The sequence below is a fragment of the Lycorma delicatula genome, chromosome 3, assembly GCF_047948215.1.
Source record: "Lycorma delicatula isolate Av1 chromosome 3, ASM4794821v1, whole genome shotgun sequence".
In the NCBI taxonomy this organism is placed as follows: domain Eukaryota; kingdom Metazoa; phylum Arthropoda; class Insecta; order Hemiptera; family Fulgoridae; genus Lycorma; species Lycorma delicatula.
In genome coordinates, this window is record NC_134457.1 from 45,923,931 (window position 1) to 45,942,464 (window position 18,534).

General features: G+C 31.3%; 1 protein-coding gene across 5 annotated transcripts in view; it reads right to left on the reverse strand.

Moving 5' to 3' along the window:
• spz (Spaetzle domain-containing protein) overlaps window positions 1-18,534 on the reverse strand; it is a 169,649-nt gene that overhangs the window by 20,891 nt on the left and 130,224 nt on the right. For 2 of the 5 annotated variants that reach the window (XM_075359728.1, XM_075359730.1), the window contains exons 3-6: window positions 17,950-18,005; window positions 15,036-15,186; window positions 12,338-12,404; window positions 588-623 (exon numbers count right to left, since the gene is read on the reverse strand). In XM_075359728.1, coding sequence (XP_075215843.1) covers window positions 588-623; window positions 12,338-12,404; window positions 15,036-15,186; window positions 17,950-18,005 — 310 coding nt within the window. The remainder of the gene's footprint in view (window positions 1-587; window positions 624-12,337; window positions 12,405-15,035; window positions 15,187-17,949; window positions 18,006-18,534) is intronic. The other 3 variants (XM_075359731.1, XM_075359729.1, XM_075359732.1) reach the window with 2 other exon arrangements.

Sequence of the window (18,534 nt, forward strand, 5' to 3'; positions counted from 1 at the left end):
CTTAACTGATTCTTATAAGAATAAAGTCAGATATTTTCTTAAAACTGCCATATAGTAATCTTGGTAATGGCTAATTACTGCAAACACCATACAATTAACATTTGTAGAATTTCATGCTATGCTTTCACAAACCACATTGTGAAATTGTTTTCAACTGAACAAGCATGTTCAAAAGTTTTTATATCGTTTATAGATCAAGTTTTCTCATTGTTACTGGGGATTGTTTTAGTTGTTTTAGCTGAAAGAATCAATTTTGTGAACCTAAAAAAATCACATAGTGTACAAAATGTGTTTTTCACAGAACAATCATTTCAATGTTATCCTTCAACATATGTACACATATTCTTCATACAAACAACAAATGTAAAACATAACCTAGGGACATCATATAGCTCTTACTGGAAAACCGTTTAAAACACAAGACTGGATAGTCTTGTAAATTAAACAATTTAATCATTATTATCTCTATTAAGCAGATAAAAGAATATAGCAATGCCATTTAAGTAATGTTGCTTTTAAAAATTGTAAAGCAGGTATATAAATAATAAAAAGGTATTTCATAATAAAAATGAATAATGTTAACTCACTCGACTTCGAAACCCCAGTTCTGAACTGTCATCGATCTGAAGAGTATAATCACAATAAAAATGATCAAATGTGAAAATGTTATAAAATTATTATTGAACACTAATTCTAAACTTATTTAAATTATGAAAATAATTAAAAAATATTATTTTGTTACTTTATTATGAATCAATGTTACAAATAAATAAAATACTATACTGAAAGGCAATCTTAGCAACAACTTCTTGTAATAATATCTCTAAATTAATACTACATTTATAGCACTAACTGTTCTTTACTAATTAAATATTAATCAAAATGCTATGAAAGGATTTCAATGATCATTTCAGAAATGAGTAGTTATATCTACTCTAATATTGGTTGCAATTGCAAATACCAAGTGAACAAATTAGAACCAAAACAAGCTGTCTCAACTCCAGTTATTTGAGTGTCACCTTTAATGCTGCTGCTACTACTGGCGCCACTATTGATTGTGAATGTTTCATCCAATTATTATTAATAAAAGTATTGTATAACAGAATATATATATAAGAGTAATTTTATTAATAAACCATGTAACACATTGATACTGTAGCAGAAATATCTATCTATAATAAAAACTTGCCTACAAAATTCTACAAAGCCCCTTTTCATATTTCCATACTAATTAATAATCTCTTTTATTGTCCACTCAGCTTTATGAATTGCCAAATATTTTTAATTATCCTCTTCCATACTGAAGGATCAGAGTCATAAAAATAGCCTCCAACAGCAGCTTACAGCTCATCAAGATTACTTAGTCACAAATAAAAGATTTTTCCTTTGATTATGCCCCAAAGAGAGTTGTCAAAAATTTAAATCTAAGATCTTCTTTCATTATTTTCTGAAATGTTAAACGAGTAATATTTAGCCCCGAATACCTTTCCTGGTTGATTTAAGAGGTGATCTTAAATAAGATTACTCAATAATATCAGAGATATTCAATCAATGGAAGAATGTCAGATCGTTTCACATTGAGGACTGACCAGGTGGAAAAGATTAACCCACCGAAGGTTGGTCTTGTGGTTAACGTGTCTTCCCAAATCAGCTGATTTGGAAGCCAAGAGTTCCAGTGTTCAAGTCCTAGTGAAGTCAGTTATTTTTATACGGATTTGAATTCTAGATCATGGATACCGGTGTTCTTTGGTGGTTGGGTTTCAATTAACCACACGTCTCAGGAGTGGTTGAAATGAGACTGTACAAGATTACACTTCATTTACACTCATACATATCATCCTCTAAAGTAACACCTGAATGGTGATTCACGGAGGCTACAGGAGAAAGTAAGGTGGAAAAGGTTACTTTTTTCCTTTTGGAGCGTGCATAGAATACCAAAATTGTATGGGAATTGAACCCAGAATCTATGGGATAAAAAACAGAGATACTACCACTCTGTCATGGAGATTGGTATTAATGTATAAATACTAAAATGAAATAATTAATTGTAAGAGATTATAAATGATAAAAATAAATATTATCTGATTTATAAACCTAATGAAATCATAAAACATAACAGAATAAAATACATTTTGCCTGTGTGTTATCTACAAAATTATATGTAACTAACTGTTATAAGAGTTAATGGTTATTCCCAGTGAAATTTATAAAAAAAAGATTGATTTTTAACAAATTTCTTTATCTTGTAAACTGTGTATCAATTGCTTTATATAACATTTCATTATACCACTTTTTCATCAATAGGCGATTGAGTTCCATAATAAGCACTGCCTAAATACCACTGTATAATGAAGGTTAAGTCTGTAAATAATTTCCAAGGTACATCAGTACATCATATTTTCATGTTACCTTCAGAATCCATACAAAACTAAAATATTAAACAATTTTTGTTTTGTTGTTTTAATTTGGTCTTTATCTCAATTAATTTCTGTTCTCAACCATTCATTTGTAAGGAATTCATGAATGTCGTAACCTGTTTTAACAAGATTTAAACTCAATTAGACAGAAATTTTTACGGTTCAAATCTTACTAATGTCTGTTACTTCTTTTCTTTTTCTGTTTAGCCTCTGGAATGACCATAAGGTATTACTTCTTATCTGGTAATATTTATTGGTGGGTCTTCGTTGATGATACTGAGTGTCTAAAAAAGGGTAATATGATGTGATGTATAAGAAGGTTAAGAGTATATTATATGGGATAAATAGAATCGGAATGAGAAGCTGAGAATAAGAATCATAGATTCTGCAATGATGAAAAAGCTGAAAGTACTACAAGGGGACAAAGGAGAAGGGTTGTGGTAGAGATGGATGGAGACAGCAATGGTGTAGGGTACTTGCTTCCAGGCAGAACACCAGATGATGATGCTTCTTGATGAAACAAAAATTCTAGGCATTTAATTAATAAATTTTCCATTTGGGATGCACTTGTAAAAATGAAGTATCAGAAGTTCATTTACAAGTTTATAAAGCATTTTTGTAAAAAAAAAAGAAGGGATACAAGATATGTGAGAAAAGTAATAAGACCTACTTTTTACTTACCAAAGTTTTTATTTTTTCAAACAACAATATTTCAAAGTAGTTCCCTTGGGCAGCCATACACCGGCAGAGTTGTTGTTCCCACTCCTGGTAGCAGCGCTGGAAGGCTTCAACTGGTAGGACTTTTAACCAATCGGTCACAGTCTTTAGAATGTTTTCCAGAGTTCCAAAATGATGTTCTTCTTTTAAGACACGTTTCAATTTCGGGAAAAGAAAAAAGTCACAAGAACTCAAATCGGGTAAATAGGATTGAGGAACCGTAGGAATGCGTTTTGAGGTCAAAAATTCCCTGATGGAATGGCCGTGTGACACAGGGCATTGTCATGATGAAGCATCCACTTGTCTGCGATGTCTGGTCTCACGCAAATCACTCTTTTCCTGAGCCTTTCAAGGACACCTTTGTAAAACACTTGGTTGACACTCTGTCCTGGTGGGACAAATTCTTTACGCACGATACCCCTACTGTCAAAAAAGCAAATCAACACGGTATTGATCTTTGATTTGCTCATTCGACATTTTCGAGGAGATGACAGAGTGTCTCACTCTTTGCTTTGCCGCTTTGTTTCAGGATCGTACTCAAACATCCAGGATTCATCACCTGTGATCACACAATTGAAGAATTCTTGGCCATTGTCAATCTTCTCAAGAAGATCAACGCACATGTTTCTTCGATTGTCCTGTTCCGTTGTGAGGTTTTTCGGCACCGATTTCACACAAACCTTTCGCATGTGCAAATCGTCCGTCAAAATTTGATTACGGTGAAAGCGTTCACTCGTCATCCTTATTCTTAAACGACGGTCTGATCTCACAAGAACCCTCACACGCTCAACGTTTTCGTCAGATTTTGAAGTTGAAGGTCTCCCTGAGTGAGGTTGATCTTCAACTTGTTCTCGGTCTTCCAAAAATGATTTGTGCCAGTGGAATACTTGTGCTCTTGATAAGCAATGTTCCCCATAGGTCTGTTTCAACTTTTCAAAGGCCACACTCGCGGATTCCACAAGTTTATCACAAAACTTGACCGCACAATGTCGCTCTAAATTCCGAAGCTCCATTTCCGTAACAAACAACAAAAACACAACTTCACTGATGGTGCTGTCAAAAATAATGTGTTGGCTGAACGGAGTTAAAACTCGTACTGAGCATGTGGAAGGGATGAACATGTGGAAGGTCTAGCACAGACCGGTAGACACAGCGTTGCCAGATCGCTCGCAGTGAAACCAATCTCATTACTTTTCTCACACACCTCGTAAAATTGAACTGATATAAATCTCTTATTTTTTTAAAGAAAATAAATAAAAAAATTGTCAATCTTGTGTGACATACATTGATAACTGATTAAAACTGTTACTAATTATTCAGTTTGAAAATTCAATTGAGAATTATGGAATTTGTTAGTATTTAATTACAGTTTAGGTTCTTGGGTGTAATTTTTTATATGTATTTAATTTTTATTCATATATTAAAAATAATAAACATAAATTTTCAAATATACAAGATGGATAACTATTATAAATTGATAATAAATTAAAAAAATTGTAACAAAAAAGATAATATACCAGTATTAAAAAAAAATAAATAAATAAATAAAAACCAGTAGCAGGAAGTTGTTAAAAATTATAAAATAATTTTATTACAATCACATTTTATCATGCTATTCAGTAGATGTAATTTAACTGATGATTAATACAAAAATGTATAATTCTACTACACAAGCTATAACAAAAATTACATTCATACTTAATTTATAAATAGTAGATTGGACTAAAAGCAATAAACAAGTTTTATACTGATAAACATTATCTATAGAATGTTACATTTACTGTACCTGCGTGCACAAAGCGTATGTGTATTTTAATATTGGTATTAAAAATAATTGCTATTTTATTTATACTAAACTGGAGTTGGGCCCTTCCAAAATGGACTTAAAATTGTGATGGTCTCCGATTCTGATTCAATATAAATAGAATAACTTTTTGTGATACTAATGTCAAAATATATATATGAGTATGTGGATGGAAGTAGTTAGATTAAATATAGGTTACTATTTATAATTGTTTTTAGGTGAATGTTTAAAAAGTTTTTTTTTTATGATAATGCTTATAACTTTTTTTTGTTAATTAACTTCTTTACTTCCTACGTCTTAGTTTCAAAATATAAAGACCCCTGTGAGATTACTCATTTGTCTGCCTATAGGCACATGTTGTCCGACATCAAGATGTTATCCGACAAGATCAAGCCTTACGCAGTAACGTAGACATAATAGGAAAGTTCTCAGCCTGACAAAGAAAACACAAAATTTTTTAATAATTTTAATATTTCAATGTAGTCATCTTGCAATAAGATAAATTTAAACTAATGCCTTTCCAACTTTTTGATACTCTCAGTAAAATGCTATTTGTCCACAATGCAAAATAAGCTGTCTCAGCTTTGACCACAACATTTGAGTGAATCTCCATTAAGCGAGTAATTTCTTCAGTTTCAGAAACAAAACTCTGGAAGCCAATCAGGCAAATATGGCGCATGTAGAAGCATTAGAAGCATAAGTCATGGAATTTTGTAGCAACAACTCGTGACGTGTGTGTAGATGCATTATCATGAGAAAAAGTACTATTTTTTGGCCAGATGAAGACGTTCAGTCTGTATAGCACCCTTCAATAAGTCCAATAATGAGTGAAATATACCCTGGAGATGGCCCTGCCTTTTTTCAGGTAGTTACTACACCACGAGAATCTAAAAAAAACTGTGCGGTGACTTTACCTGCAGATGGAACTGTTTTCACTTTCTGTGGCGTAATTTCATTCACTTCCACACACTACTTGGTCACAGGCGTATAATGGTGAATCCATGTTTCACCACTGTTATAAAATGTCAAAGAAACTCAGAGAGAAATCGTGTTTAAATAAGACTAATCTACCCTCAAGAAGTGTTCAGTCTAGTGCATATTTGTTCAGCTGTTAACGAACACCATAGAGCAGTAAGCTTTTTCACACCCAAAACATCATTTAAAAAGTAATAAACACAATCTATCGAGCAAGCTCACGTACCTTCAGTTGGCGAGCATTTAATTCGGCATTGTGAATTTTTGTGATGATTTTGTCGGCCACAGCAGTTTTGGGTGTCCCAAGCATTCATCATTGAATGGATGCACGACCACGTTTAGTCAGCAGTACCATTTTTTTACTGTCTAAAATTAAGGAACTGAATCCTTTAAAGAAAAATTAACTATTTTTATTTGTTTGTCAGAGTTGAACTTTTTAAAACAAATATTTTATAATAATGAAAACTTAAATTTTATCCATTTTTCACAAAGTGCCTAAACTTGTTTGTTTTACTCGAGCGCCACAAACAAGCATCCTGAACCCTGTTGGGGAAGGCACCACCTTGTGATGATTTCGATCGCCACACCAAATCCTGCGTTTCTAGCCTTGATGGGCTTCTGTCTGTAATCTGATTACATATCGGTCATTAGTTCAACCTCCTTCTGGATGTCACCAATGGAAATTACCTCAGTAGATATTTCCATCGATGTGTTTTAGTTTAACTTTGGAAATTAAGCTCTTATGTCTTTGCAAGTCTTGTTTCACTGTAGGCTTCTTGCAAAACATTTTCACTCATATTTTCTAATTCAAATTTGTAACTCTTTGAACTACGTAACCTTTTCACAGAAGTGCGATCCTTGGCCCTCACTCTAATACCGAAGGACAAACACAAAACAGTTATTCACCAAATAAATTCAAAACTAGACAAGTCATATAAATTGAGTCTACTATAGATATCTAAAATGTTATCCTCATATCTTTTAATTGCCTATCGCAACAATGACAATTTTGTCCTAAAAATACCCAGATAATTTTTTGATTTACCAATATCAATTAAGAAAATTTCACAAGGATGCAAATACTAACTTATTCCAATCTGGTCCGCTCTCAAGAGTGAGATCAATGCCTTCACCCTCCCACACCGCTCCTCCATCACAGAGTTTCAATCATATTCTATCTCCGCAGTCTAGTCTGCTCTCAGAAACTAGGTCAATCCTTCACCCTTCCAGATACAGCTCAATCACAGAGTTCCTAACACATTCTACCTCTGATCTGGTCTGCTTTTGGAAGCAAGGTTTAATACCTTCACTTTTCCACATACAGCTCCATCAAAGAGGAATGAAACGAGCTGCTAAACTAACCAGTGATAGTTGCCGAAACAACTATCTTAGCGAAGTAAGCACCCAAGCAGGTACCTAGCCACCCAGGTTGCTATTGCTACACTAGCTATTACATCAAACCCATTCAGCCACCCTCTGCAGGGCCAGACACCTAAGGAAGTCAGTATCTATACTTCATTCTCTTTGGGTTTTACAATTGACTTGCAAATATAACAGAAAATTATTTCTCCCAAGTTCCTCAACTATTGTTATACATTCAGCTTCAAACTATGAGCAAACATACAGGATATGGTATTCATCATTATTGACTCTACATTTTGGGTATAAACTTGAGCCAATGATGCCAAACCAAGCAAACTTATCTCTGAAATCACCATGTCCAGAAAGAAAATGCAAAATATGTTGACTGGAAGAACCCATCTAACAACTCATAAACCTTTGACATTGAAAAATATCAAGTACTTAACAAGTATCAGAAGATTCATTTCATATGTCCTATCATAACTGAAAACCTTGATTTTTGATCTCTCACATGCATCTAGGGGTGGTGAGCTGGCCTACTTTTTTTGCATTATAGCTCAACTGACACTCAGTGGCAATTATATTAATCAGCCTAATACCTGCAATAACAAGGACTGCCTCATGAAAGACAATTTTGTAGCATTGATCATTGACAGTAATAGAAGATGCTAACTGAATGCACGTGTCTTAAGTTTTGCACCATACCATCTAAAGGATAATGCTTGACAAACACGAGAGTAATTTGGTCACATTTGCATCTGACTGAGTACTTTCATAGCAACCCTATTATGTCATGAAGTAAATAATTCTCATAAGTCTGAAATTGTTCAGGTAATGTTTTCAATATGAAAATTGGTATTTTACATATATATTTAGAGATACTATTAGATATCTTTGAAACTCTTTTGTCAAGATTATTTGCTATTGTTGGTGTTTCAAATAAAATGTTTTGAGTCCAACATTAAGGTAGGCTATCATCCGTCATATTGATATTTTCTTTTACCTATTTTACAACCCGTATTGTCAAATAAATAATGAAAATAATAATTTTCATCTTTAATTATTTTCAAAGCATTATTTCAAAAATATTTTTGACAAACTAACAAATCATAAATAAATATGTTTTAATATAATTATAGAATTTAATAACTAAAGATGAGGGATCCCACGGAAATCGATTCTTGGAATTAATAAGGTAAGTTTAACTTATCTATTTACTGTGTTTTGATGGTTTATATTTCATTTAATATTAAATAGGTATATTTATATATAGTATAATAAAAATCTATTATAAATAATTGATAGTAAGGTTTATTTATTTTTCATGAATAAATTTAATTTTGCTGTTGTATTATTATAGTATACAAATATTAACAATAACATATGGTGTATTTTTTATGTTTTTATTATATAAATGATAAAAATGACATCAAAAAATTGTCTTCCCTAAAGAAATTTTGTGTCTATGAACATACAATATTACTAGTATATATATTAAAAAATACATTTCTGTTAACACTGCTGATAATGGAAATCCCACAGTCAAAATTAAAATTTATAAAAATTTTTTACATTATATTCAAATTAGTTTTTCTATAGGATTTCTATTTATTTTATGTCCTAATAGTCAGTTTTGAAGTATTTCTTTGAGATAACTGATCCTCTGATCAGTAATAGTCAGTTGTAAGTTAGGCATTTGTGCACCACCTAGAAGATTCATAAGGAACTAACAAACTAGACATCATGAAAACCTGAGAATGTACTGCGTTCAAAAAAATTTGTTGCATAATTAAATAAGATTAACTAATTTATTAACACCGTGTAATAGAATAGTCATTAAATTCAATGTTAAGTTTCTTTAATAATGGCAATTTCCATATAATTTGTCCAAAACTTACTTACTTTCATTTAAAATTATACCTCTGTAACTCATGATAAATATCATTAAAATTTTGATTGTGGTTTACTTCAGCTTATTTATTGCCTCGTTTGTAAATTCAAACTGTAAAAACTTCAATGTATTATTTCTTATTGGGCTCTTAATGGTTACAAAACATACACAGTATGTCTAAAAAGTTCCCAAACTAAATTAAATAAAATCATATTTTATTTTAACAGATTTAAAGATAAACGAATTTACTCACATCAGCCCGCTACATAGAATCCTTTTTGTAGTTATACACTCGTTGCAGCACCGGTAGAGCCCGTCAAATGCTCTGGAGAAATCACTTTGGATGATGACCTTCAACTGCTTGGTGCAAGCCCTTTGGATGCCCGGAATGTCGTCGAAAAAGCGGCCTTTCATTTTCAACTTGAATTTCGGGAACAGAAAATAGTCTGCTGGAGCCAAATTGGGTGAATAGGACGTGTGGGATAAGACGATGATTTGATTTGCGACGTACTAACGTGTTAAAACTGTTGCCATGTATGCCTGAGCATCGTAATGCAAGAGAGTCCAACTGCCCGGATCCCGGTACTCGGGCCGGATTCGACGAATGCGACCCATCAGGCGTTTCATTACTTCCAAACAGAATTTAGAATTCATGGTTTGACCAGTTGGGACAAATTCATGATGAATCAGACCCTTTGAGTTGAAGAATGCAATCAACATCAACATCGTTTTCACTCTTGATTTTGCTGCCTGACTTTCGCCGGTCTTTGTGCTCCAGGACTCAACCAAGCAAAGGAATTGACGCTTCGTTTACGTATCATGCATGAAACACTAGCTTTATTCCCAGTTACAATCGTTTGCAAGTCGCTATCGGTATTTTCAACGAAGTCTTGAGCGCAAGAAAGACGCACCTGTTTTTGTTCTTCGGTCAAGAAGTGTGGAACGAAACGAGAGCACGCTTTTCGGCGGTTCATATTTTTCTGTTAGAAATGTACGTACCGCCTCTTTACCGATGTTTAGCTCTTCTGCTACGATCCGAAGGGTAAGATGAGGTTGTTCGAGTGGGAGCGCGCGCACTTTCGCAACGTTTTCATCGTGAATAGCTGTTGACAGCCTCTCGCTTCGTTCGTCATCCAACGACTCTCTACCGTCTTTAAACCGCTTCTACCACGTGTATGTTGTAGTACGAGATGTAGCTTCATCACTGAATGCTTGCTGTATCTTAGAATAAGTTTCGACGAAAGATTTTTGAAGTCGAACACAAAATTTTATCGCGCTTCTTTGTTTCATGTCGCGAGCTCACACAAGATCACAAGAACACAACGTAAGCGGCCGAATATAACTCGAGACTGGAGTGACGAAACGTGATGAAATTTTGTACACACCCTCGTCAGCTTCGTACTAAATAGCTGCTTGGTTGTCCGAAAGATGGCGTTACTTGTATTGACCACAGAAATTTAATTCGGGAATTTTTCAGACCTACTGTGTACATTTCTATAAGGTTTCCTGCCTTTAGCGGATAAAACACAAAATATCTTAAATATTCACTGCTATACTTTTTTCAAAATTTAAATCTTATTATTTAAACAAACTGAACATAATGCTTTTACTATTTTATTATACATTTCTAGTGGTTTTATTTAGAACATTCAGTCGTACCCTCAATATGTCCCCTCAGCTTTTAGATCATGACCTTTTATGTGGCATTATCAGTTTAACTAGAAACCACTGATAGTATATTTGAAAGTACAGTGCTTGGTGAATAAGAGTTACTGTATATTTAATTAAAAAATTCTGGATTAGGTAAAGGAATAAGCAGGGATATCACAATGAAGTTTTTAAATTTGTGACTTCTACAGTTATGATCTTTAAATGTAAACATTACAAAGTTGATTTAGAACTTCTTATGAATAATATTAATCAACTTTTCACCTTCTGAAGTGTGAGATGTATATTTCCACAGTAGTAAAAATAACTATTTGCATCCCTCCAATTCTGCTGTTCCATACGTCATGTTTTCTTCATTACAGGAGAGTTAAAAGATTTCCATTGAGGTTGAGATTAAAATTTGTTTAAGAATTGTTCGCATATAACAAAATTTCATTACAGTTATTAGATTGTATTAAAATCATAATCAATGGTGATATAACCAGCACTTCCTGTGTGGCAACAGTACAAAGCTACTATTTTTGCTGTTAAGAGCCTAGCCACTTTGGTTCAAATTTTACACCTACTATGTATATATCTAAATCATCTGTTAAAGTAACATATGTTGAAACCTTCCCAGATCTGAAATCATCAGCAATTACTTGGATGGTAAATTGATATTCTTTTATAATTAAATTAAAAAATTGTTCAACATCAAAATTTTGGTTCATTAATGTCTACTACAACATAGATCTCTTTTCGTGTAAGTTGAGCCAACTTTAAAATGTTTTACATCATGTTTTAATTTATTTGATCCCAAAAGTATCATTGATCAATGCTTGCTGAATTTTACATTTTGTATTTTTTGGTGTCAATGAACTAATGGCAAAATTTTATTCAGTAGGGTTATTCAACATGTTATCAAGCATAAGTTGATAATAATAAATGATAATACTACAGAAATGGTACACAAAAACTACATTGAAATAACAAATTTCATGACAAAGCTAGTACATGAAAAAAAACATTCATTGATTGTAAAATTAATTACAGTACTGTGTTAAACTCTCATTTTTTGACTCAATCTGCTTCCCCATAATAAAAAATACATTCATATATATTTTCAGAACAGACTTCATAATTTTACATGAGATCCATATCACAAAATGTTTTTTAAAGATTTCATGCTATATATCTGTTATTTTTGAATTTAAAGAAACTATACTATAAATATTATTAATGAATATATAAAACCAAGAAAATAATTTATTATATAATTAAAAATATTAAAACAGTAAATTTTCATGAAGTTAATATTAACCACACCAACAAAATTAAAATGCTCCCTTTTGTTAATTGATAATCAGTGCATTTTAATTTAAATATTAATATATATATATATATATATATGTGTGTAAAAATAAGTGTTTTCAGTGTCATGCTTATACTAATCATGCTAAAAAGGTCATACAAGGTATTAATGAAAATATAAAAACTGTGTAAAAAAATAAAGTAAAAACTTACAGTATCTTTTCCAAAGTAGCTACGGTACATCATTTCATCTTTTTGTAATACTTTTCTCAAATGTGATCTGCAAATTAATTGCTTACAATTAATAATCAATAAAAAATTAACAACACAATATACACTCATGCAGTTAATAAACACAGATTTTACTCAAATCTTACAACACAGTAATACATTTTATAAGTTATCAAAGTTAAAAATGGTAAAACATTGATCAGTACAGCATATACAAACTCACAATAGGCTAATTTTAACAATTTAAATGCTGAAATATCACTTAGTTAATCTAATGGTATTTTTCTTTGTTGTTTGTATTATTATGAAAAGTATATAATTAATTTTGCAATAGCATCGATAATACATTATTGAGGTCATTCATAAGTTTCCTCATCTAGATTAGAAGCATACATCAAGTTTCAGTCAGATATATTCATAATTTTAATTTTGGCGTTTTAAGTCAATCAAGTATGGTTGATTAATGAAAAATATACATACGTTGGTGATTTGTAAAAAAATGTATAGATTTCATGCAGTGATATTAAACTTTCTCAAAGGTAAAACTGTACAGGAGACTAAAGCCAGGCTGGCTAAATATTATGAAAAAACCAATTCCATCAATTAGAAGAATTTACAAGCGGTTTTGTTATTTTTATTACTGGTCATATATGAGCACAGATGTTACTGAACATTCCAGATAATCTGTTAAGGTTACAATTGCAGAGAATATTGAAAAAATATTCGCAATCAAGAGGAATTTTTTTCTGTTTCATAACAGTCTATGAAGCTCAGATCTTAAATCAGGAACAGTCAAAATAGTGGGTTGCAGTTGAGGAACTTGCCTTAAGAGAGGCAAATCCATTTCATCAGCAGGAAAGGTGATGGCCATGGACTTTTGGGAAATCATGGTATAATCTTCATTAGCTTTCTGGAGTTGAGTAAAACAATAATTGGGGAAGTATTATGTAACTTTGTTGGATCATCGAAGCAGTGGTGGCTCGTAGCTAAAATTATTGAGGGTGCTGCTTCAGAAAATTTTTTTCTGGCCTTTTCAAGGCCATGATCAAAGTTTTCTTTAAAATAAAAGAACCAAAAAAAAGTAATCAAATAAAATGGCTGGAAGCAGGATAATAATCTAATTCTATACTTTATCACATTCAAGAATATGACACACAATTTTAAGCACATTGTACTTGAAAAATGTATTTGGTTTAACTGAATAAATAGTAAAATGTCAATACTGATAATTTTTTTTGGTATTATTAGATAATAACTTAATAAATATCCGCTTAAAAACACTAGTCCAATGATGCTTAATTTAAATTTCTGTGTACACAGAAACAAATACATAATTAATTTTTACTAATTATCCTCTCTTTCACCCTTCCAGTGTGCTTTTGTACAGATTTGGCAATCAAAGAACCCTTGCTTTCTGCCATCTTCTGATCACAACTGAAAAAACAACTAAAGCACTTTCATATTCCATCCACTGTCTAAACTAGAAAAGGGAATGAACAAGGAACATTCCATACTCACATGGAGTAAAAAAAAACTAACTTCCACCAGCATGCCAGGGTTGGCACTGCGGAAGCGACAGTGCTCTCTCTCTCTCTCTCCCTTGTAGGCTCATGTGCAGCTTCATACATGCGCATGTGCACAACAGCCAAACAGCAAGCCTCCGGAACTGTGAAGTACACAGTTCCATACAAAGATTTTTGTATTTTTTTCATAAACTAGGGGTTGGCTACTGACATTAAGCTTAAGGATTATATATATTGTACAAGTATAAAGAAAGAATTAAAGAAAATAGGACTCATTATATTAAATGTTATTGATAATATCAAGTGGAAATAGAAGGATGCTGCAGTTCCACAGTGCCTACAAGCAAGCCGCCACTGCATATAAGTAAGGAAATAAAGAAAAAAGACGTTTGACAAAAAAGAAGGTTCTTTCTCTTCGAGGCAATGCACTAGCTCACTCTTCTGCAATTGTGTCAGAAAAACTGTTTGAATTACATTACAGTCGATGAACTCTTTTACATACCTCCTCTGCTTGCCAGACAGCATCTTCAGACTTTCATATTCCAAAGATGTAGAAGAAGCTTGTTATGAGTGAAATTATGAAGCTATTCCAAAACATTTGCCTATTTTGATGACTTGGACAAATCATATGATTGAACAAACTGGACATTATTATACTAGGAGTGTGAACTAGAAAGTATATTACATTAAGATACAAAAAAACGTTTGCTCAAAAAATTGTTTCTTCTTTATTTTTATACAGACTTGTCAAACAGCCTAATATTAACCAATTTGTTCACACAGTGGAATGATTTGTTGTTTAATATTGCATTTAACAAGAGTATAATTTAATTACCACCACTATCTGATAGGTAAAATGTTGCATTCTTCATTTTTTACTCAAACATATTACTTAACTATATATTGCGTAAGCAGATTTCTGTTGAAATCAATGTAACTTTCTAGGTGTGTGAATCTACTATATTCAGAAAATAATTTTTTTCATTTTAGAAGAAGATGTAACAAGTGTGTGTGTGTGTATTTTATATATATATATATATATATATATATATATATATACACACATCACATATATAAATCAATAAATTACAAAATTTTACCTAGGCTTGTGGCAAGTTGTATTTATGATTATTATAATTGTTTTTCAATTTTCTTACCTTGGATAGTTATCAGCATCCACACAAAATGTTTTTCCTTGAGCACAAGGAGGTCCATCACCGATAAAATGAGGAACATAATTAATAGTTTTGTTCTTTTGATATTTATCATACTGATCTGGAAATACAATTTCATCTGGAACATTTCCATCTGGAAGATAATATAATTGATATTTTATGAATCTCATTAATTATATATATTTTCAAAGTTGAATGTTCTGAGGTTCAAATCTTAATAAGAGTTAGTTGTTTTTATACAGATTTGAGTAGTAGATAATGGATATCAATGTACTTTGGTGTTAGGAGTTCAATTAACCACAAGTCTTAGGAATGGTTGGTCTGAGTGAACAAAACTAAATCTCATTTATATGTCATACATATCATCCTCATCTCAATGGTGTGCCGGGTGGGGGGGGGGGGGGAGTTGCTTATTGTTTACTAGTTGAACAGATTGAAATGTACACATTAGGAAAATAATTAATTATATTAACATTACATTTTTTAAATTCTTATAGTTTTTTTTATATAAAATCTTATATCAGTATTAAAATAAAAAAATCACAATATTCTTTCTATACAGATTCTTTGCCCAGCATTTTCAGTTGGGGAGTTAAAAATTTTAAGTTGAAATAAAAATATTAATAATTATTTCAAATAATTAATTAGATTGTGTACAATTTGTAAATTTAATTAAAATTTTATTGAAATATTACAAAAAAATTCTACAAAAATAATTTTTCAGAGAAGTTAATTTTGGGAATGAACCCAAAACCCTAAAATTTAGAGTTAAAATGCTAACCATACTACAGTTAGGTAATAAATATTTTAATTAAAATAAATATCTTATTTTCAACTGATTTACAAGGTGCTTTCTACAAACTATTCTTATAATATTTATGAGTAATCACTATTTAGAAGGTAAAACTTGGCTACAGTTAGTAAATTAATAAAATAAATAAATCCTTTACTGTGATCGATAAATAATATACATTGATACATAATACATTGCATAAATCACATCAGGAGTGAAGAAATATGCTATTCCGTAGATAAAAAAGGAACTCTACCTCACAGTTGCCTTTATCAAGGGAAGACCATCTCACCTAATACCTTGATCAGAACAGTATCATAAAATACACAATTAACTATAAAATAAAGAATAAATGAGATTAAAATTTATAAGAGACAGGAAATAATGTTAAAGATACTATGAAATATACGCAAAAACTAAACATAAAATGTAACTATGAAATAAATCATAATTTAGAAGGCGTTAATGAAAATTATGATGAGTGGCTGAAATGTAACACAAACTCGAACATAAAGAGAGAACAGAAATATCAGACAAAGATGCTTTTTTTATCGTTTCAATCTTATAGTTTCATTTCTCTACTACTAACATTACAAACCTTGTGGATCCATGCCTTCTTATTTTTTATTATTTACCACTATTATAGAGTAAAGTACACTTGCTATGTTGATATGTCTTAACATTTTATTTTGACAAGGGAAATTACTTTCTTTTCAATATTGTGACAGGAGACAAAACTTGGTTACGGCATTATGACAGAAACAATTTCAAAACACAACTGCTATAATTATATATTATAGACACCTCAAATTAACATTAATTTTCATCAATTTTTTTATTTCCTTGTAAAGTATAAAGCAGTATTGTAATCATGAAAAATTTCAGTTTTCAAATTTCAATGGAAATATCCATTTTCACCATCCCTGAATCCATTTTGACTAGTTTTGGCATGACGTCTGTACGTACATACGTATCTCGCATAACTCAAAAATGATTAACCATAGAATGTTAAAATTTTGGATTTAGGACTGTTGTAACATCTAGTTGTGCACCTCCCCTTTTGATTGCAATTGACTGAACCAAAAGTGTCCAAAAAAGTCCAAACTCCAAACAAATTTGGATTTTGAACTTTTTTTTAACTGCAGTAGTAAGTCCTCATTGAGAGCTTGTCAACAACATATATCACAAGTGGTACTTTCATTGGTTTCAGAGTTATAGCCAAATAAAATGTTAATAAAATATTTGGATCTTAGGGGAAAACACATCGGTTTGAATCAAACATCTCTTTTTTTAATTTAAATGTATTGATTTATTAATAATTATTAACCTCTCATTGTAAAAAAAGTTTTACGACGAATAATAATTAAAAAGAAAAAAAATATCAGAAGTTATTAATGAAATGAAATTTTATGTACTTTTCCTTTTAAAAAAATGTGTATATGTAATTTAAAAGGTGTACAAGGAAGTTATGTGATGTCCACATCAGATTTTTTTAGTGATTTTTCCCTATAATCAATATCTACAATTGAATTTTCAATTTCCAATGCTGTCTTGAAGGAAATTTCATAACAAACAAATTTTGTTCCTCTGAAGTATGCTGATAACTCCAACATTTGTTTAGGTATTTCAGAAAACTGTGCATTTTTGCCTTATTTCTTACTTTTTTTCATAATTTTTTTGGCTCTACTTTTTAATGTCCCAGATCTCTGTAATATTGTTTCTTATAGTATTCTGCAGTCTGCGATATTTAAAAAAAAATCTGTTACAGTTCTTCACATATAAACTTAATTCTCCTGGTCTGTAGATTTGAAGACTGTTACTAAGTGCACCTTGGTCAATGGATTTCAATTAATACAATTATTGAGGAGTAAACAGAAGAATGTAGAAAAGAATAGCTGGATTAGTGTAATGGAGCCAGAATTATAGCTAAAATGCCAGATTTTATAGCTAGGAGCATATTTTTAAAAATATTTATCACATTAACTACACAACCTAACTACAGCCATCTAGTTCCACCCAAACACATATGACACACAGGCTGCACACTAATAAATAATTTATATTAACACTATGTTATTTGTTATCATAATTTAAAAATAATACCTTTTGGTTTACTTTGCTGAGTTTCTGCTGACCATCCACTACCAGTAGGAGATCTGCTTCATCAAAAAATTAAAGATTAAAACATAAAAAAAAAATCATGCATTAATCTCTTATCTGAGTACAACCAGTGAACTAAACAATTTCTGACAATTAATGTGTAAATAAACTTTTTAACTCTTTATCAGTCAAAATCTAGAGTGTAAAAAGTAAGTCTCCTATATTTTTTCTGAAATTGTTAATTTAGAGATTCCTGACCAATGTCATATCTCTTTTGGACATGCTATTTTTTAACTTATTCTAAAAATGTTGACTGCCACCTTGTTTTTGCCATATTGGATTCAAGTTTATTTTTTAAATTGCCTATTTTGATGACTTGGACAAATCATATGATTGAACAAACTGGACATTATTATACTAACAGTGTGGACTAGAAAGTAAATTACATTAAGATACAAAAAAATGTTTGCTCAAAAAATTGTTTCTTCTTTATTTTTGTACAGACTTGTCAAACAGCCTAATATTAAGCAATTTGTTCACACAGTGGAATGATTTGTTGTTTAATATTGCACTTAACAAGAACTTATT